The following is a 21,542-nucleotide window of genomic DNA, read 5'->3' on the forward strand; positions in this document are numbered from 1 at the left end:
TCCCCTCTATCCCACCTGCTGACAAGCCTCAAAATAGAGGCTTAGCGGGTTATTCCTTTTTTAAAAAAAAAAAATACAACATAAAATCCCTGACGGATAATAAATAGAGACGTTATTCCCATACCAGCTGCATCTCACATTTAGCAAAAATACTACGTTGCTCTTAACACTCAACAATTCAAAATAAAGAGATAGCATATCAATATGATACACATGCGACCATCTTATCTCTGCCTTACATAATGCACAGATCTCGGCATCTGTGCACATAGCATGCATTTTTTACCACATATTTGCCTAAGTGATCGCATTTCGACAGCACCCAGCCAACTTTCATTCTCGTTTTTCCAATTCTATACTTCGCTTCGATACTCGTACATGAGGGTCGGCACCAGGACTCTTTAGTCAGACTTTTCTAATGGACAATTATTATGGATTTTTTTATTAGCTAATAAATTAATCTAAAAAATCACAAGCCGATCGGTACTATTATTAAAATCTGTTAAGAAATTAGGGAGATATAAAAGATTAAATTCTAGTAATTTGAATGGTGCCAAAAGCAAACAATTTGTGTCGTCATCAAGTATGACGTCTTTGGATGTTTCGTGACGTCATCGGATTTTTTTTCATCAATGTCTATGGATTTTATAGAGTATTGTAGATAGCTTCCTTTTTCTATGTGTCGTTTGTTTTTATTTACGGCGTCCTGTCACTTATCAAACGCTACGAGTTGTGATTTATAATTTTCATGATAAATTGAAATTATTTAGAAGAGGTTAAAAATCATAAAAAGGAATTCGAGGTGTAAGATGTAATCCGTTTTCACTTTCATCTGTCAGTGCCTGGAACTAGAGTGTGGAGTGGGTAAGGAGGGGGCTTAAGATAATATGCATAGACAACTCTCCGTATATTTCTTGCGGCATTACCAACATTAAAATGAATGCATTACTCGTGAACTTCTGTGACAAAATTTATTACCAACTTACGAAACGATCGTTTTCGAAAGACCTTATTTTCCAAACGAAAATAATGAATGAAAATATTCATTATAAGGGCTTACATAAATACTAGGAGAATCTTCAAAAAAAAAATATTTGTAGAGTAGGTTAAATCCGATATTCCTCCCGAGTGATAATACCCTATTTTGCCTCCTGCGACTAACATATTATAAGTAAAGTACATATTTGTATGAGAAAATATCTGAAAAGTGAAACTTTTTGAGGTTTTAGAATCTGTGGACAAGTTGAGATGTCACAGTCCACCATTACCTGTTACCTGTTACACATTCAGTACAAAATTGTTCTTTGTAAATAATACACGTCGTGATTGTTCATATTTTAGTGAAGCATTTTTCTGTACTCTGCGCGAATCAAAAAGTTTTACATTTAAATTAACAATCGCACCGTCCTATTTTAAGTTAAAAATTAATAATGCGGAACATATGTGATCTAGGGTACTCTTACCAGTAAATTAAGTCTTTTTTTTTCGTAAAATATAATATTATAAAATGTAGTTCTTTTTTATTTGTGAAATAACAAAAGTTGAGTGAACTGAAATTGCAATACATTAAATAATGTTTCTAAAAAAAGATGCATGTTCCTACATAAGGATTTATTTGTTTGTGATAAGTAAGTACGTATGATTATTATTTGTTTTTAAATGTGAAATACGAATATAATAATAATGCATGCAAACACATTTTATATTCATTATTATACAAGTATATAAAATTTAACTTGCCATTTTTAAGATTTCACGACTTTCACTAAATCAATGGAGAATGCTAAGTTTGCGGTGTAAAGTAGTGTAATTGAAATCTGTTTTTGCAAAATTTAGAGACGGTTTTTAATTACGCTAATATTTAAGTAAATAGGCTTTTATGTATAGTTTATTTTTGCGTCAGTAAGTAATTTTTCGGTTTTGGTGGAGATTTCAAAATTAGGTATACATGAATAAATTATGTTTATTCTTAATTTACGTTATTTTTTAAAAAATTTATTGATGGGAATGCAATATTCTTACTAAGCTCAATTAAGAAGTAAAGTGGCAAATTTAAAAGTACATTTATCTTTTTTTATGGAGTGTTTTTATATAAAATGGTATAAACTGTGTTATTTCAATTAGTGGTGCATGCAGCGTATCAGCTTTATTATATACGCGAAGGCAAGGTAATCAGTCTTACTCTTCGAGCGTCAGTTGTAGAAAAACTATTTTTTTACTCTAGCCTAGCATTTTTTTTTTTATTTGTTAGAATAGATAGACGTCAATAAACGATAAATAAAAAAACCGTCTGAACCGCGAAACCGACCAGGCAGCAGGTTTGTTTTCCTTTACAGAGATAAATTTAAAAAGAAGTAATATAAATTTAGAAAACAACGTAAACAATTGTAAAAAGTAAATTATGTACATACATGTTTTGAACATTATAAAAAAATATATTGAAAATAATATAGAAAGAAATATAAAAATTTAATCAGTAAATGTAAATGAGAAATTAATATCAATATAAAGCACGAATTAAATAAAAAAATAAACCCTTTTGTAGGTGAGTAAATCGTGATGTGGATTTCGTCATCATGGGGGCCCGTGGCATCTAGCCATCATTGTCTACCGCGCCCCCTTCTCCACTGTCTCCTCTCTTCTCTGCTCTACTCTTGGCTGCTGGCCCTCGTCGGAGGAGCTCAGGAACCGACAGTCGTCATCACCCAAGGAGCCATAGTAGGGGTAAGAATCAAATCACATTTGAAGGGTACTCGACTAAAACGGACTCATTGTATTTTTAATTTTTCGAGATATTAATGTAATTTTTTCCTCCTGAATGATTTTAATAATGGAGTATTAAAAACCAACAAAATGTGGCTCCTAATTCTATTCAATAAATACTTTTTATTTATTATTTAAAGTAGACGTTTTTGTCCATTTCAAGACAGATGTTTTTATTTACTATTTAAACTAGACGTTTTTTTTCATCATTAAAGAAATAAGTTTCTATTTTATATTTAAAGCAGACTTTTTTTTTCAGTTTAAAAAGTAGACGTTTTTGTCTATTCAAGAAATAATTATTTATTTATTATTATATTTTTTGAAAGAGAAATTCTTGAGTTCTTGTTATTTGCTCAAATATTTGAATTTTCAGACCATTTACTAAAAGTTGTACATAACTTGTGCTGGAAAAATGGAAATCGAGTTGTGGTAGAGTGGGATTTGAACCTGAGACCTTTGGTCTGTGAGTCCACAATACTACCACGGGACCACGAAGTATACGTTTTAGTCCATCATTAAAGAAATAATTTTTTATTTATTATTGAAAGTACACGTTTTTATTAGTTTTTTTCAATACATGGTAGTATGTAAAAATATATTTTACATTAAAACCTATTTTATTAAATATGTACCTTGTGTTCCAGAAATTAGTTTTTATTATTATTTTTGCTCTCCTGTAAAATTCGTTATTTGTTATTGGACCCGTTTTTGGCGTGTACATTTATCTTTGAAATTTAAATGATTAGTAGGCACTAATACCTACGAAATAATTTTTTCAACTGATCAAAAAATAGATAAAATATGTTGACGGAGTATCGGGGACGAAGGAGCATATGAAGCAAGTGAGGCTGAGCCTCACCAAGAAATCATTGCTATTCACCAGCACCTAATATGTATTTTAATTCGCATTATATCAACACATTATGAAGATAAAAAACTAGCAACCAATATAAACGTGCTCAAAGATGTCTACAAACATGGTCCGTACTGTGTTATTTACTGCAGGTACCTACTTCACATTTACGCGTATTATATTAATCCTTTAAATCTGAGCTTCACTAGAAATTTGGTTTCAAAGACGCCACTACGGAGTATATCCATGGATAAGTTGTTAAATTTTGATTGTATATGCATTTACAACAATAACATTGAAAAAGTCTCATATATTCACTTGGATGCCCGGTACCTTTACATTTTATATTATTAAAACATAAATGTGTTTTTGAATATTATATAGGTACCTATTTTAATTTTCAATCATTTTCATTATTTGTGGATCTGTGTCCGGGCGGATGGCGAATGCAGTTCTGTGTGAGAAATAGAACCAGAACCCTGGACAAGTGTTTTCGATTCCATAGCTGCTCTCGGGTAAAAATCCAGAAAAGGAAAATCGAGTGAGGATTAGTCTGCCTCGTCGTGTAGTTGTGAAAGTGAAAACTTGAAGTCTCGGGTTCAATTCCTGGGAGGGCGACATGGAATATTTGTTCACAAAGTTGCAATATTTACACTGAAATATTTCACTGTCCCTGGACTGGCACCTGAAGCGTAAAACTGGTCACCTAACCTTCCTGTAACAGGTGATCGAGATAGGCAACATTCACTTTACCAATTTTGATTTTTTTATTGTTATAACCTCAGAGTAATAATGCGTAACCTAGAGAGAAGCCCTGTCACTATGTTTGTAATTCACCACTTTAACTGGGGCCTTCTGGCCTGTAGTGCAAAAAAAATAAAGTTTCATAGAACGCAAGCGATGTTTGTTTGTAGGTTAGCAACCAATTAGTGGCCATTTTGTTTTATTTGACAACATAAACATAACGGTTCGATTGAATGCTTTTGTAGCTGAGCTTGGCTTTGTTTGTTAATAACTTGGATATTTACGTTATAATAAATAAAAATCGATTATGGTGAATTGCAGTATGTTTGGTTGCAGCAGTAGAAGCGTCAAAGGTGTTAAAGGAGTCAGTTTTCACAGGTTATTGATTCTGAATATTTTCCCATGATTTACATTGATTTTTGGCATTTATTGTCCCGACACGTGTATTATGTTGCTTAAAAACTTTCCTTTTATCAACATATTTACTTCAGATACTATTTTTCTCAATTTAGGGGATAAATTTGTGAATTAAAGTATGTCTGTTGATAATGACAGTTGATTATGGGCAATGTGTCAGGGCCGCACTAGGTATCCTTGTAAATTTTGAGTTTTTATCGAGTAGAAGTCGATTAAAATTTTACTCGAAAATAGTTAACCTTGAAATCGCATCTAAAATGACGTGTTCAAATTTCAGGCCGCTACGACTCGCCATTTCGGAGATGTGACGGCCAAACAGACAAACTCAACACAGGACTTTGGTTCCATGGAGTTGGGATTTATGTCTCAATAAATATAACAAAAATATATTGTGAATAAAATGAATAAATAAATAAAAAAATAAACACAAACATGTATTTTTAGTTTTATAAAATAAATATAGGCGAATTATAGAAAAATAGATTGGAATAACCCTGCAATGATAAATACACGAGTACATATTTAAAAGTAATTACAATGCAAATTAATATCCATTTGGCAATTCTCGACCTGAGTATGGCCCATTGTTTTGCTGCGAACTGTAGCTAACTTAATACCCAATAGTCATAGAATGGTTTTCCTACGTTTGGGCTCCTCTCTAGGTTACACATTATAACTCTGAGGTTATAACTTACATACAAGCAGTTTTATATAATATTCTTCCTAAACAGGTCAAAATATATCCGGAATCTTCCAGAATACCCATCGACGCGTTCTTGGGAATACCTTATGCCGCCGCTCCTACGGGGAGATTAAGATTTGCGGTAAGTATATTATTCCAACCTTCTTTATGTGATAGGTGGAACAAATACAGTAGGTAAACAAAGAAAAATAGGTATTCAACACCAGGGGTGGTATTCTGAATCTTCTCTACCCTCTAGAGAATGGTTAATTAGGGGGTTTTTATTTTTTTAATGTGATGACACTTTGCTTTATATAATGGCCACACTGATGATTAAACGTCAACTACTACCATCACGCCATTTCCCCGTAGGGGTAGGCAGAGAGAATGGACCGCCACACACGTATATCCTGGCATACATTCCTAGCTTCTTCCACATTCATGCATCTTGTCATAAGTGTATAACAAACGGTCACAAAACAAGCTGCTTTCAATTTGATGTTCCCAGTGTTGAAATCAGTTGTAGATCCATATTTAAATGTTTTTTAAATTATTTTCTGGACTAATTTAATTAGATTAATTTAATATTGATTAGTAAATTTCCACCAAATAAAATCCTGAAAACTAGGTGCTTATGTATGTTTATATTAAATGTAATTTGATGGTTGAAATCACATGTGTTGATATTTCATTATTTATCGAGAATCAGTTGGTAAATTGATATAATAATATTCTATGAAAACAATGTTTTAATAACAATTGATAAACAATGACTGTTTTCATGAGAAAACTGGGTACTTATGTACATTTATATTAAGGTGATTCTAAACGAAAATATGAAACTAATTATTCATAGATGACGCTTTTATCATTTTTACTGAAAAATGCCATTTTTACGTTTATTTTCAATGGAAATTTTACAAAACTTGGTTTGCGGAATCTTTACACTATATTGATTGTAACAAATATTATAACAATATAAATTAGGTCCTTTTTACAAAATGGCGTACAAAACAAAAAATAACTTATCTCAGCGGTACCGAAAGAGGCAGGTATGAAAGTACTAAAAACGTAAATAAGACATTTTTACAAATTGAATGTTACAAGCAGAACTATTAATTAATTAAATTTTAGTTCAATACTTTGTCTTTATATGAGAACCCAGATACCTAAGTTTAGTCTAAATTTGAAATGGCGTAATCTGCCGGTAAAAGTAGTTATATTTTAGTTACATAAAACTTTTAAGTTTTTTTTTAAATAGAAATACCCTTAAACATTATTGATTTTATCTAATTTGTTTTTTAATAGTGCGCGATTAAAAAAAAACGTTCGTTAAAAAATGGCAAAATCGTATGATTTCCTCACTTCGCGTGCAATTTAATGGTTAATATCACACATGTTGATATTTTATTATTTATTTTCTCAATTTTTCCAGAGAATCTTTAGGTAAATTTATACAATAATATTCTATGAAAACAATGTTTTAATAACAATTGACAAATAATCACTGTCTTCACGGGAAAACTAGGCAGAAATATAAATGCACTAATGTACATTTATATCAAATGTAATTTAATGGTTGATATCACACGTGTTGATGATTGTTTCATTATTTTTTTGCTCGATATTTCCAAAGAATCGGTAGGTAAATTTATACAATAATATTCAATGAAAACAATTTTTACGTACCTACATATTTTTCAAATTTATTATTGCAATATATAGTACATATACATATTATGAACCGTTTGGAGAAGATTTAGCGAGATCGGGGTATATTAAGAAACACAAAAAAGCTGTTGATGGAAGTCTTGGTATTCTCCGTTTTCCTATATGGGGCTGAAACGTGGACAATATACATGGACTGACCAAATAAAGGTGGCTACGGGGCTAAAATTTGATGAGTCAGTTCGTCGGGCTGAGGACAGACTGGAGTGGAACAGACTAATCAGAAGTGTTCATGGTGATCACGATCCTCGGCATTGAGACCGACTTGGAAGATACATATTATACTCCCAGGAGTAAGAAAAACTCATTTTGGGATGGAAAATAAATAGAAATAATTTAAGGGGGGTAACTAAAAATAAATCTTAATTATAATGTAAATTAAAAATTGTATCTCATTGTATTCTTGCAGCCTCCGGAAAAACATAAAGGATGGCAACGTACCCTGTTTGCTCAGGACTTTGGTCCTCCGTGCCTTCAACTGCAACAAACCACACCTGATGGAGCTCTGACATCACGAAAACACAGTGAAGACTGCTTGTTCCTCAACATTTGGGCGCCAGATGTAAGCTACATTAGTATTTTCCAAACATCTCTTAGAATTTCAATTTGTTTACATTAATAATTGCCTACAGCTCCTAAGTTGTAGTGATTCTAAGGTCAGTAGGTTGTAAAGTTGTGAAGGTTTCTTCAGATTTTTAAGTTTTCAATTAACCTTGTGTTTGAACAAAACAAAACCAAACTGACTTCTTTCTCTTTTACTCCATAACCCTCTTCATGTTTTTTTTATTTTGCTAAAAACTGAAAATACACCCAAATATAACAATTTGGAACTATAGGTATGTACATTTCTAACCTCTTATAAATGAATGTACGTATTAGAAAAGATAAAATTAACTGTGGAAGAGTGGACACAACAAACATTATTTGTACAAAACCACAACCTTAAAAAAAATGTTTGAGATTAATTAATTTCAAATTGCATATTCCTATAGAACAAATTAACTACATGTCTTCGTTAAATTCTTTGAATTAACTTACTCTGGAAGGTCGCAGGATAATAACAGATTAAACATTTTATATAAAATCGTCAATTCTAAATTTGGTTATTACGAGCAGGAGTTTAATAAATAAATACAAGGAGGATTTAATAAATATTTACATACCGATACATAGAACTAGACAAAATACTCTTTAGTCTGTATTATTATCACCCTTCTTCGACACAATCTTTCTCACTCACCTATATCGCATATACACAGACTAAGGAATGAATGTTCTCATATTGTCATCTTTAGCTCGAGTCTCCGTGAATTGAAATCATCTCCGATAAAAATATTGTATGATGTTCTAGACCACTGGTTCTTAACCGGTGCTCCGCGAGCTTGTTGTAAGTGCTCTGCGATATTTTATATCCTTCTGGAACCAGCTCCTGCCCGCTATGGCCAACATAATTATTATGAAAACCAAAATTTAATGTTGACTCATTTACTGTGCAATGTGAGTTGCAGATATAATGGCTAGATGGCAGCACCCTTGCAAAGTGAAGTTGTGTGTGCACACCTCACAACAGAAATCTATACAGAGAACCATTGCTCGGTTACTAGCACATCCAAGCAGGGGATACCCCTTGCGTTATTGTTTTTATATAGCTAATAGACAGACCCTGTGATTAAATAATATTTTGTGTGTTTATTTCGATAGTGTTGTGCGTATACTGTTTATAAAATAAATTGTTACAGTTTTCAACCTCATATTTGTGTGCTTTTCTCGACATTAACCAATATTAAAACTAAGAAACGCGAAAAACTTAGCAATTTGGATTAAGAAATGAGAGTAGCTATATCAAATTTTAGACCTTGTATCGCCGAAATTTGTAAAAGCCGACAAGCTCAGGTGTCACATTAAATAATTTTCGCCACAAAAAGTTTCATTTGAGTATTTATGTTTTAATGTATTTTTTTAATTCAATTGTCTGTAATAAAATAATTAGTTTTTTTTTAAATAAAAGTTACCTTTGTATGTTTTTTTAATCTTTAGTTTTGGTGTACAGCGAATTTTCCCTATGGTTAAAAGTGCTCCCTGACTTCAAAAAGGTTCAGAACCACTGTTCTAGACTAACAATAAATTTGCAAAAGTCACTTATGCTAACGAACTACAGTTAACTTATTTTATGTGCATAATATACCGACTTTTAAATATTTTTTATATGCTGACATACATATGTAGTTTTTAAATTTTTATATAAAATAAATTCTGTAAATAAACATATATTTTTCTTGTTATTTTTTATTGTTCTTGTTATTTCCTTGTTTTTACTTTGTTTTTTTTGGATAGCTGAATTTAGTAAAATATATATTGCAAAAGGCACTTGTGCCGTATAATAAATAAAAAACAAATAATATAAACCGTTATTTAGAATGAACAGCGGTTCGCAAAACTACCTGTGGTGATAGTATTCTACAGTGATTGGTCCAGCTCCGGTCCCCTGGATCTCCCCGGCCAAGATTTAGCAGCTGAAGGTTTAGTGGTAGTGAGCGCCAACTACAGATTAAATGTCTTCGGGTTCCTCTGCCTGGGAGCATTGGAGGCTCGAGGCAACCTCGGCCTTCTTGATCAGTACTTCGCTATGCTCTGGGTTCGAGAGAACATTGAGAGGTTAGTGGATCTTAAAACAATTAAATTTTTAACTCTAGTTTTTTTATAAAAAGATCACAAATTACAATTATCACTATATGTAATAATTTCTATCAAAGTAGCCCGCAAAACCAGTGACCCAAAGTATGGCTTTTTCTTCAAATGCATCATTCAATGAATGATTGAATTTTAAAATTATAAATGGAGAGAAAAAACTTCCATTTGTGAAAAACAAAAATCAGAAGATATAAATTTTAAAACAAGTAGAAAAAAAATTAGAGCTAACCCATGTTGATGAGAAGTGTTATTGTTTTTAATTTAAACAGATTAAAAATGAAATGTTTGTGATCATCTAGATTTAAAAACTGCCAAAATCACATTTTATGTACATACATATAGGTACCGTATTCTGGTAAAAATCATGCTGTTGCAGGACTATTTGTGTGACTTATAAATAAATCTACATAATTTATGTAATATTAAATGAAAATTTGTTTAGATTTGGTGGTGACCCAGAGAAGGTTACTCTTTTGGGGCATTCTGCGGGAGCAACAAGTGTTCTATACCACATGATCTCTCCAAGGACAAAAGGTAACTCATAACAATACTTATTGCCATTCGAGTAATACAGTATGTTGCAAAATGGTGTCACAGTATGTAGGTTCCTACTTGGAATTCACTTTTTAAAATTTATTTGTGTTTTAATTTTTTCCAGCCTTGTTTTCACGTGCTATCATTATGTCTAGTAATCTGGGACCATTTTGGACAGTAAGAGATGTAACTCGGCCTTCTAGAATAATAGCATCTATTTTGGGATGTTTCTTCGATTCTCCCAAAGAGATAATTCTGTGTCTGAGAGAAAAACCAAGCAACGATATCCTGAAGGCATTTAAAACTCAATATCAAGTAAGTCTATGTGAGAAAATAAAATGAAGAGTTATAAAAATCCTGTTATGAATTAAGGACATATTGGCAAAGTATAATCAATTAATTAAAAAATAACCGGTAATTTTATAAAACTATATTACAAAATGCATACATTATTTTTGTATACAAATTACTGTCATTTCAAATGTCTGTAATTTTCTAAAAAAATTACTATGAATGTCATTTTTATTATGTAATGTTCTCAAAGTCTTTGATTTTTACTCATCTCTCTATTTCTTTCAATCTATTAGGTAAAAATACAACACCGTAGGTACAAATTCTTACTCAGGATAATTGAATTTATTTCTATATAGACAGGCAACTGGACAGATGTTATGACTCCGACAGTTGACAGCTTTCTAGAAGAAAAAGATCGCTTCATTCCGCTTATTCCCACGCAAGCACTTTCTTCAGGAAACTTTCATCAAATACCGATTCTTATAGGACTCACTAACTTAGAAGCAACAGACTCAATAGGTAGGTGAATAAAATAGGTAATGTTGTTTTTTCAAACATATAAAATATACCCATTCATTCTTATGTTTTGCTTTGCAGAACATTGGCAAGACTTGGCACGTCAGGGCTATCATCAACTCCGTCACTTTATAGACTATACAGCGATACCTAACATTATGGCATCTCATAAACTATCCTCAAGTCTCAATGCAAAACAAATTCGTGAGATAATCAAATGGGAATATGTGGACCGTTCTAAGGAGGGTGATTCTTGGAGTTTACTCAAACAACTTCTGTCTTTATATTCCGAAAGTCAGTTTGTGGCTCCACATGAAAAACTACTATCGTTTCTTGTGAAGACTTCAAAACCACTTTATGTTTACCAATATCAAGAGAATGATGGTGTTGATCTCTATGGAAAGCAATTAAACATAACAGGTTTGTTAATTATTGTACAAACATAACAGAAACAGAAAATAGTGTATTTAATATTTATTGCTTTAAATTTCCCACCAGGCGCCGCACACACATCAGACCTTCCATTCCTCTTCGGACCCACTCTGTTCCAACAATTGACACGTCGGAGACTCACGCAGCAAGAAGAAAGACTTAGTAAAAGAATGAGAGTGATGTGGGCAGAATTTGTCAAGTTTGGGTAAGTACTCAGTATAAAAATATTATTCAAATTTAATAACATGACTTTTTTCTTTATTAAATATAATATAACAATATGCCAGGTAATAAGGAAATACATTATAAGCAACATTTATAAAAAAAATATTTGATGTGACGTCCGCCTACCATTAATAATTCTAAACTGTCACCAAAACAATACATAATTTTTTTTAAATTATGTGTAGTCCATTCAAATATTTAATAAATGTTTTCAATAAAATATTTTAGTGTAGGTACCTATTGACACAAATAAAATTTGTATGTTTATTTGGTTCTCTGACTCCATAAAATGCAACCATTTTTAAAAAATATTCTTATTACTTTAAAAAAAGAATTTGCTTTATAAATAGTCGATAAATAAATAGAAACATCTAAATATTAGATGTCTGTATCATTAAAAAATACCGCTTAATAAACTAGTTACGATTTATGTTTACAGATATCCAATGTCACCTCGGCAGTATGATGCGTGGCAACCTTACACATCGAGGGAAAAGCACGTGAGGGGTCTCGGGGGTAGCGAGGGAAGACCGGACAAGGGAAGTGGAGGCTCCAGGTCAGCCTCCTTCTGGAACCAGCTCCTGCCCGCTATGGCCAACATAAGTCAGGACAGGGAAGGGCGTACTTCCACCAACCACCTTAGGATAAGTGATGGTCAGCATCCAATCGAAATTTGTATAGAATACTATAGAAATATTGCAGTGTAGAATCACATAAAAAAAATTCACATCCTTCTTCCAAGTCGGTCCCTCAATGCTGAGGATCGTGATCACCATGAACACTTCTGATTAGTTTGTTCCACTCCAGTCTGCCCTCAGCCCGACGAACTGACTTGTCAAATTTTAGCCCCGTAGCCACCTTTATTTGGTCAGTCCATCTATATGGGATTCTACCCCGGCTTCTCCTACCTTCAACTCGGCCAGACATTATTGCCTTTTCTATATTGTCTAGCTCACGTCTAGCAATATGTCCAAAGAAAGACAGTATCCTTCTCAAACACACCACTGATAGACGAGTTGTAATATGGAGCTCTTCCAGTATCGATGCATTCGTCCTTCTGTCTAAGGCACTCGCAGCAGCCTTCTCCAACACCACATCTCGAATGCATCGATCCTCTTCCTCTCGTAGGCACGCATTGTCCACGTTTCAGCCCCATATAGGAAAACGGAGAATATCAGGGCTTCCATCAACCGCTTTTTTGTGTTTATTGATATACCTCGATCTCGCCAAATCTTCTCCAAACGGTTCATTGCTTCTTTGGCCATTTGAATCCTGCGACCAATCTCAGGTCTGCAACTGCCGTTGTTGGAGATAAGCGAGCCGAAGTACACCAAGTCATTTATCAGTTCAAGGTCTTGCATCTGTCTTGTTCTTAAGAGACTGCCAGCTCAGTCTACAATCATTAGCTTTGTCTTACTTTTATTTATTTTAAGACCCAGAGCCTCACTCTTCAACACTATCCGTCTGAAGGTTTCTGCTAGCTCGGTTTCATGTGTCGTGTCGTCTGCATATCTCAGATTTGATATTTGTTGACCTCCCACTTTGACTCCACCATTCCACCCATCCAGCGCTCTTCTCATGATATATTCACCGTAAAGGTTGAAGAGTTTTGGCTACAAGATGCAACCTTGACGCACACTCTTTCTGCTTTAAATGGAGCTGACAGTGCATTCTCCATCCTTATAAATTATATATATAAGCTATAAATTTTTCACCAGTAATGTGAGATGCTGTGGCACACCCATCTCTAGCAAATCTCAAACATACATTGCAACAGTCAAAGGCCTTTGTGTAGTCAATAAAACACAGTAACATTGGTTCATTGAACTCACGGCACTTCTCAATCAGCTGACGAATGTTTAGGATCTGCTCCGTGTACCCGCCCCTGTCACAAAACCTGCTTGCTCGCAGGGAATTTGACAGTTAATATAATTCTCTAAATGTTTATTTATAATGAAAAGAATATTTTTTCTGGCATGCGACATAAAGGAGATTGTTCGATAATTCTCACATTTACGGGTTGATCCTTTTTTATGAAGCGGTATTAAAATTGACTCTGTCCAATCATCGGGCCATTGACCCGTTCTCCACACTTTCAGACATATATTGTGGATCATCCGAACTCCTTCATACCCTAGATGTTAAATGAGTTCAGCGGAGATACCATCATTACCTACTGCTTTATTTTTCATTTTGGAAATGGCATGTTTTATTTTCTCCAGCAATATATCTGGTTCCCTCTCATCGTCCAATTCAATGTCAATTTCATTACCAGTTTCAATGAAATTGTCAGAGTATAATCCACGACAGTAATTGTTCCATTTCTCCAGTATTTTATCCTATTCAGTCAGAAGTTCGCCTCTTTCATTTTCAATTATCCGTGTTTTGGGCTTAAAGTTACTCGTAAGGATCTTAATTTTCAGAAACATGTCTTTAGAATTTGCAGTATGAGCCAGCTGTTCTTTATCTTTACAAACAACATTAATTTATGCATCTTTATCAACGTCTACATGCTTTTTGCACTTGACGGTGTAATGCTCTATATTGCTGTTAGTTGCTGGCTACACCGTTCTCTTTTGGGATTCTCCGTTGTTTTACTAGTGCCCAAGTCTCGTCGCTCATCCACACTTTATTTCTTCTTAGTGTATCATTCAAAAGACAAGCATCATTGGCTGTTGTTAAGATTGTGGTTTTGAGTTTCGACCATGTGGCATTAGCAGATTCAAAAGGATCATTTTCAAATGTATTGAGTTGTGCGCATATTCCTCTTTCAAAAACTTTTAATGCCTGGTTATCTAATTTAGGTATTCTCTTAGTCTCTACTTTCTTTACCGACTTCAATCTGATTTTAAAGTTAGCTACCAACAGTTGATGCTCACTACCGCAGTCTGCACCCGGCAATGTTTTTACACTAGTGATATTTGATCGCCATCTTTGATTTATGGTGATATAGTCAATTTGGTTTCGATGCCTATCACCACGTGATATCCAGGTGTATAAACGTCTCGGATGTTACTTGAAAAACGTGTTCATAATTAAGTATTGATTTTCTGTGCAAAATTGGACAAAACGCTCACCTCTGGCATTCCTGGTTCCAAGTCCAAATTTACCCGCTACAAAATCACAGTCGTTCTTTTTACCTATTTTTGCATTCATGTCACCCTGCAGTACTGTTATTTCTTTTGTTGGTATTGTCGTTATAATGGTTTCCAGTTGCCTGTAAAAATGTTCAATGTCCTCATCAGATGCTGCTGATGTTGGGGCATATACGAGGGCGGTTTGATAAGTCAGTGACTTTTTGAATAAAACAATTTTTTTTCGGCAAATAAACATTTTATTTTTCTACATAATCACCTTTTAGCTCGATACATTTAGTCCAGCGTTTTTCTAATTTTTTTATTCCCTCCAAATAATAGGTTTGCTCAAGGCTCTCAAAATAGGCGTTTGTTTCGGTAATGACTTCTTCATTCGACTCAAATCTTTTACCGCCCAGCCATTTCTTTAGGTTTGGAAAAAGAAAATAGTCGCAGGGGACTAGATCAGGAGAATGTGCTGGATGGGGTAGAAGTTCGTAGCCCAATTCGTGAATTTTGACCATCGTGACTAGACATGTGTGCACACGTGCATTGTCTTGATGGAACAGCACTTTCTTCTTCGCCAAATGCGGCCGTTTTTCCTTCAAATCAACGTCGAATCTGTTCAAAAGGTTTGAATAATATTCGCCGGTGATCGTTTTACCTTTCTCGAGGTAATCGATGTGAATGACACCGCGTGCATCCCAAAAAACTGTGGTCATGACCTTGTTGGCTGACAGACACAGTTTGGCCTTCTTTGGTCCACGTTCACCCCGAGCAACCCACTGCTTTGATTGTTCCTTGGTCTCTGGCGTGTTGTGATGGATCCATGTTTCGTCCACAGTGACAAAACGGCGCAAAAAGTCGTTCTGATCACGGCTAAACATCGCCAAACACTCTTTTGAAGTGGTCACACGATTGCGCTTATGGTCGAGTGTGAGCAATGGCGGCACCCATCTCGCGGAGAGTTTTTTCATATCCAAATATTCGTGTAAAATATGATGTACACGTTCAGTTGAGATACTTACAGCATTAGCCAACTCACGCACTTTCATTCTCCGATCGTCCAATATCATTTCGTGGATTTTATCGATGATTTCCGGCGTGATCACTTCTTTTGGACGACCTGAACGTTCGGCGTCACTAGTACTGGTACGACCACAACGGAACTCCGTAAATCACTTCTTAACCATTGATGGTGCCGAGTCCTCGTAGTATTTATCAAGTCTTTCCTTAGTTTCAGTGATGGTTTTTTTACGTAAAAAATAATGTTTAATCAACACACGAAATTCACTTTTTTCCATTTTCGTAGAAAATCACAAGGTTGTCTGCTTTGAACGGCTGTCAAACACCAACTGAACGACGTACCTTGATCAAAATTAGAACGTTGCCCACTGATAGATTACAGTTGACGGCAGCACTGTTGCATTTGAAGTAACTGGGCGGGAAATTCAAAAAGTTACTGACTTATCAAACCGCCCTCGTATTTGTATAATGTTAAGGGGGGATGGGTGAGCTTGCAGTTTAATTTTGATTATGCGATCATTTACGGTTTCGTATCTCATAATTATGTTCTTTAGTTTTATGGATACGATAAAACCTACTCCATTGCGACTGCAATCATCGAGACCAACAAAGAATACACAATTATTGTTTGATGATACAAAATGTCCGCTACCTCTCCAATGTGTCTCACTCATACCCATTATGTCTATCTTACATCTCTCCATCTCTGCTTCTATTATTTCAAGTTTTCCTTTGTATTAGACCACGAACATTCCAAGTAGCTATCTTTATGTTGTTATGGGAAGACAAACGGTTAATATCATTTTCAGTTATCCTTGCTGCAGTAGCATTTATTCCGCAACCTGCCTGCTGCTGAACAGGATTGTGGCCGGTAGCACATTTCACACTGTGGAGCCCGGACCCGACACAGCGCCGGGCGTCAGCCGGATTTCCTGACATATTGCAATTTTCAAAAGTATTTCTGATCATGGTGGTTTTCTTGGCAAAATAGTCCAGTAGTTTGCCATTGCTTTCTGCACCGCAGTGGACCTTTCTGTTGTGTGTCCTATGTTAATAGAGAAAGGATGAGACATCGCTGCTGCCTATTGCCCCATTGTACTCCCTCCCCCAAAATTCTGGCATTAGGACCTATCATTCCCTCTGTAGTAATCTACAGAAACAATGACAGGAGCCCCCGCACCTCGACAAGGTACATCCAGAACACATCCCTCCTCTTTTATTCCAAATCCACTACTCCACCACCGATCCATCACCTTAGGGTCAGGGCACAGGAGGGCAAAAGTGAATTAACAACGACCGAGGGGAGCGCGGGGGATTTCACATCCATTCTACCAGAAATCAAACCCAGGTAAATGGTGGCCAAATGCGCAACCCAATACATTACGATGCAGACTTATCTCCACTTTTCTTTTTCAGTATTTTTACCTGAGTGACCAAGTCGAAAACATTGATTCAGAGTTCTGGTTTTGTTTTATACACAGAACTGTATTCTTCATCCGCTCAGACACAGATAATATAAATATAAAGAAATAATAATGTTGGTTTATCCAAATCAAATTTCAATTCAAATAATTTTAGAAAACGCATATTGTTTTCGCTTTAAAATCGAAAGATGGTTTTGAGACATATTAAGTTATTATAAACTTTATTAATTTCTACCATTACTGCAAAAGATAACTATGTATATTACATCTGGTTGTGGTCCCGTTATAGTGTTGTTGACTCACGGACCAAAGCTCCGAGGTTCAAATCCCACTCTACCACAACTCGATTTCCATTTTTCCAGCACAAGTTATTTACAACTTTTAGGAAATGATCTGAAAATTTAAATATTTGAGTAAATAATAAGAACTCAAGTATTTCTCTTTTTTCAAAAAGTGAAAATTAGGTACTGTGCTAGAGCTAACATTAGGGATTGTACTAAAATATTCTCACAAACAAATCGCGTTATCTGCCATCTATGCTAAGGGGAAAATTAATACTTATAGCACCCGCTTTTTCCCTATAAATTTTATTTCGCATATTGTTATCCTATTCTTACGAGATAGTTACGTAGTAACAACTCCTCCAACATATGGTATAGGTTTGCATATTCTACCGCATTCCAATGCGATGCCCTCCAGCCGCCCGCGCTGACCTCATGCCCCGCGAGACTCCTAAATTTCTCATCCCCCCTCGATTTTGTCCTTTATAAGGCGGATTTCTAGCCCCAGAAGTCAGAGTATTCCGGGTCGTCCTCTAACCTTCCTGCTTACCTAACTTCTTGGTACTTTTTGGTAAGGACACCCACTCAGCTTGCTTTCCTTTTCTGGAACTCTTTGGTACTAGGCTACGCTCTGGCTCTCATCCCGCACAGTCATATTGTACTGTCAACCCTTGCTAACATAGTTGCTTGCTTTATTTGGCTCATCCGGGTTCTTTGGTCAGACATATAATTTGATTAATCGAGATCCTAGTAATTGATCCCGAGTACCTACTCAGTGAAGCACGAATGCTGGCTGTTCGGCCCTTTCGCTAACTTCTGAATACGGTGCGAGACATCAGACATCATATTACTAGGAAGAGCTAGTTCGGTTGTCCGAGGCACACACGTGTTTTGGCCACCCGAAACCTGAAATCACCCCCCTGTTGTGAATAACAATTCCGCTGCCTCTCAATCTGTAAAATCAGTGCTTGTCAACCCGTGTAACCAACGATATTGTATTAAGTTAATTTCCTAGTGCTTGTACTGTATCTAAAGTATGAACTGAATCAATAAATATCTTTGAAATATAACCAGACGTGTTATAAACTTTATTTATTTTAATACTTCACAATTTCAAATATCTTCTTAATACTATTTAATACTTAAGTTAAGTTTTTAGGATGTTGTTTTAAATATGTCTCTTACATATAATTTTTTTGGTTCGAAATATCTATTTTCTAACTTGTTTCAGATGGCAATGATACCATCAGACACGCAATGTACACACTGCTGGGTCTAGTACTGGCTCTCGTAGTATTACTTGTGGTGTGCGTTATACTGCTGAAGAGGACAGCCAAGGAGCGCCAGCTCGGAAGGGATTTTGGAACCTTCTGACATCACGTGGACAGCACAAATACAGGAAGATCATGGCAAAATAATATTACCAGCAATAAGCTATGAACCAACTACAAGCCTTGACAGAATATGCAATAACTTAATTCATCATCATCATACCCTTTAGGCACCTAATGGTGCATAGGGCACTGAATTGGTACACCAATCGCAGCATATCCTTTGAAATACTCTAGTGTGAAAACACCCTTTTAAATAAATATTTCGTATCAACCATGCCGGGAATCGCATCTGAGACCTCTTGCATGGTAGGCAAATGAGCTGACCATTACACTATGAGGCCGACCTAATTCAGAAGTGCTAAATTTAAAGATTTACTAAAACTACTTATTGAAAGAAACGGAATGTTTGTAGATTGAGTGGTCATCGAAATTTAAATTCTAGTTGATTAATAAAAAATATATTTTTATTTAAACTGCGTATTAAAAAAACATATCCGTAAAACTACTTATCAATACTTTTTTACTGTGATTTATATCATTGTAGTATTTTCAAAATGTACCATTTATTTATAATTCAGATACTATTTTTAAAAGCATTCATTAAATATTTACAGAAAAACAATATTGGAGATAGCAAACCACACTCTTATTTAAAATAAACATTATGAATGAGTTTAATAAAATAAAACAATAAATTAATGGAGTTTAGGTTGCTATCATCTGGTGCTTGCATTTTCACTGTCAATGTAATAAATTTTGTGCTGTCCTAAATGTTTTCTAAATTTTAAGATACAGAACTATAGTTTTAAGAGTATAAATAACTTTGATAAGGTAAGTATTTAAAATGTACAAAAGAATAATAAATATTTTTGTAAATTATAAATATTCGTACCTAAATTTAATACATACTTGTATGCATATGTATGGAAAATCTATATTAGTATAATAATTAGTTTGGGAAAGAATGTAGTGTATGTATTGATACGCAAGTATTAGTTAGGATTTTTTTTTTTCAATTAGGTGTATTTTATTTACAATTATAATTAATCAACATACAAATTATATGTGTAATAGATACAAGCATTTTTTGTCTTGTATTTTTTTATCAGGGTACCAACTCACATGTAAATAGTAATCCAACAACTATGTTTATAAAATAAATTTATATTTTATACTTGAAACAAATGTAAATAATAATGTAATAATACAATTGTTCCCATTATTCTTCACAATAATTGCCAAAAGTTTATCCTCCATATTTTTCAACTTTAGTGACGAAAAGACTGCACAGCAGTATTAATTTATTTTGCGATTTCACCGATTCAATATATCACATTAAAAAACTGCCATATATATTTTTGTTTTTGAAAATTCAGATGAAGAATACAGTTCGGTGTGTGAAATAGAACCCGAACCCTGGACGAGTGTTTTTAACTCAATTGCTGCTCTCGGATGAAGGTGATCTGACTATGGAAATCGAGTGGAGAAAAGTCCACTGCATTGTGCGGTGGTTGACGCATTCGCATACCATTCTTGAGGTCCTGTAGTTCAATCACAAATAACTATCGACGTGCTAATAAGCGACGTGATAACAATTTCACACCATGGTTGTTTATCATATTTGTGATCACAATGCAACATCCGCGAATGCCTAATATTAAATGTCAAAATATTTACGTTTTGCGACGCTGCGCAATCACATATTTGAATTTCACCAGTGTGAATAAGGAAAATATTCCAAAACTGCTATTTTTATTTATTTATTATTTATCATGCTATTCATTGCATTTCGCCAGCGGTTGGCATGCCAAATGTCAAGAAAAGCAGTCGCCATAGTAATTGTAATTTATTTTTCACTTTTTTGTATTAGATACTCCTTACCATTTTGCAAATGCAATATATTGTATTTTTTTTATAGTAAATGCCGATTTTCGCCAATGAACTGTATTTATTTACGAGGAAAACCAAAAAAACAAACCGACACGAGCGTTGACTTAGAGATTTCACACGTGTTGACTTATGACTGCGATAGTTCAAGCATGTTCATTATTGTTCATTGTGATCGCTCAAATTTGATTTGTGATTGAGCTACTGGGCTCTATTCCCAGCAGCACTCTGCGAAATGCGAATGCGAAATATTGATTTTAAAAGTTTTTTGTACTGCAATAGCGAAACGTAAGACTAATCACTTTACCTTCATGTAACAGATGATCGAACTACGATGCATTTGATTTACCAATGCAGTCCCCTATACACCACTAGATGCGGTAAGGAGGATTATTTCAACCATGATGCGGTGACAGCAGCCAAATAAGTGATAAATTATTAATAGTCCACTAACTTGAAAATTTAATAGGTACTTCTGCAATAGATTGAAGATTCTCTACTGACATATCTTGGTGGAACTGCATATTAATTACAACAAATAACTGTATTCAATAGGGTTTTAAGTGACTTACTTACTGAAGCAGTCGATAAAATGTATTAAATTTACAAACATCCCAGATTTTAATGATTGGTAGAA

The 21,542-nt window shown here is 34.5% G+C and overlaps 1 protein-coding gene across 1 annotated transcript; it reads left to right on the top strand.

Moving 5' to 3' along the window:
* The first annotated feature begins 1,497 nt into the window (after nucleotides 1–1,497).
* On the top strand, nucleotides 1,498–19,789 carry LOC148282457 (pyrethroid hydrolase Ces2a). The gene is made up of 12 exons (XM_088225046.1): nucleotides 1,498–1,628; nucleotides 2,546–2,724; nucleotides 5,509–5,601; nucleotides 7,597–7,749; nucleotides 9,604–9,842; nucleotides 10,321–10,412; nucleotides 10,537–10,727; nucleotides 11,063–11,225; nucleotides 11,304–11,642; nucleotides 11,721–11,859; nucleotides 12,319–12,533; nucleotides 18,916–19,789. The coding sequence occupies exons 2-12, from the start codon at nucleotides 2,560–2,562 to the stop codon at nucleotides 19,056–19,058; spliced, it is 1,932 nt and encodes a 643-aa protein (XP_088081172.1). The 5' UTR covers nucleotides 1,498–1,628; nucleotides 2,546–2,559; the 3' UTR covers nucleotides 19,059–19,789.
* The last annotated feature ends 1,753 nt before the right edge of the window (nucleotides 19,790–21,542 follow it).

This window comes from Micrasema longulum, unplaced genomic scaffold, assembly GCF_059751315.1.
Source record: "Micrasema longulum isolate JH-2025_06_02 unplaced genomic scaffold, ASM5975131v1 h1tg000327l, whole genome shotgun sequence".
NCBI classification, from domain to species: Eukaryota; Metazoa; Arthropoda; class Insecta; order Trichoptera; family Brachycentridae; genus Micrasema; species Micrasema longulum.

Bases quoted from the DNA above. Each gene is read 5' to 3' on its own strand.
- LOC148282457 (XM_088225046.1), top strand. From the start codon at position 2,560: ATGTGGATTTCGTCATCATGGGGGCCCGTGGCATCTAGCCATCATTGT. The intron at 2,725-5,508 runs GTAAGAATCAAA...CTTCCTAAACAG, and splicing joins CCCAAGGAGCCATAGTAGGG to GTCAAAATATATCCGGAATC. The intron at 11,860-12,318 runs GTAAGTACTCAG...TTATGTTTACAG, and splicing joins GCAGAATTTGTCAAGTTTGG to ATATCCAATGTCACCTCGGC.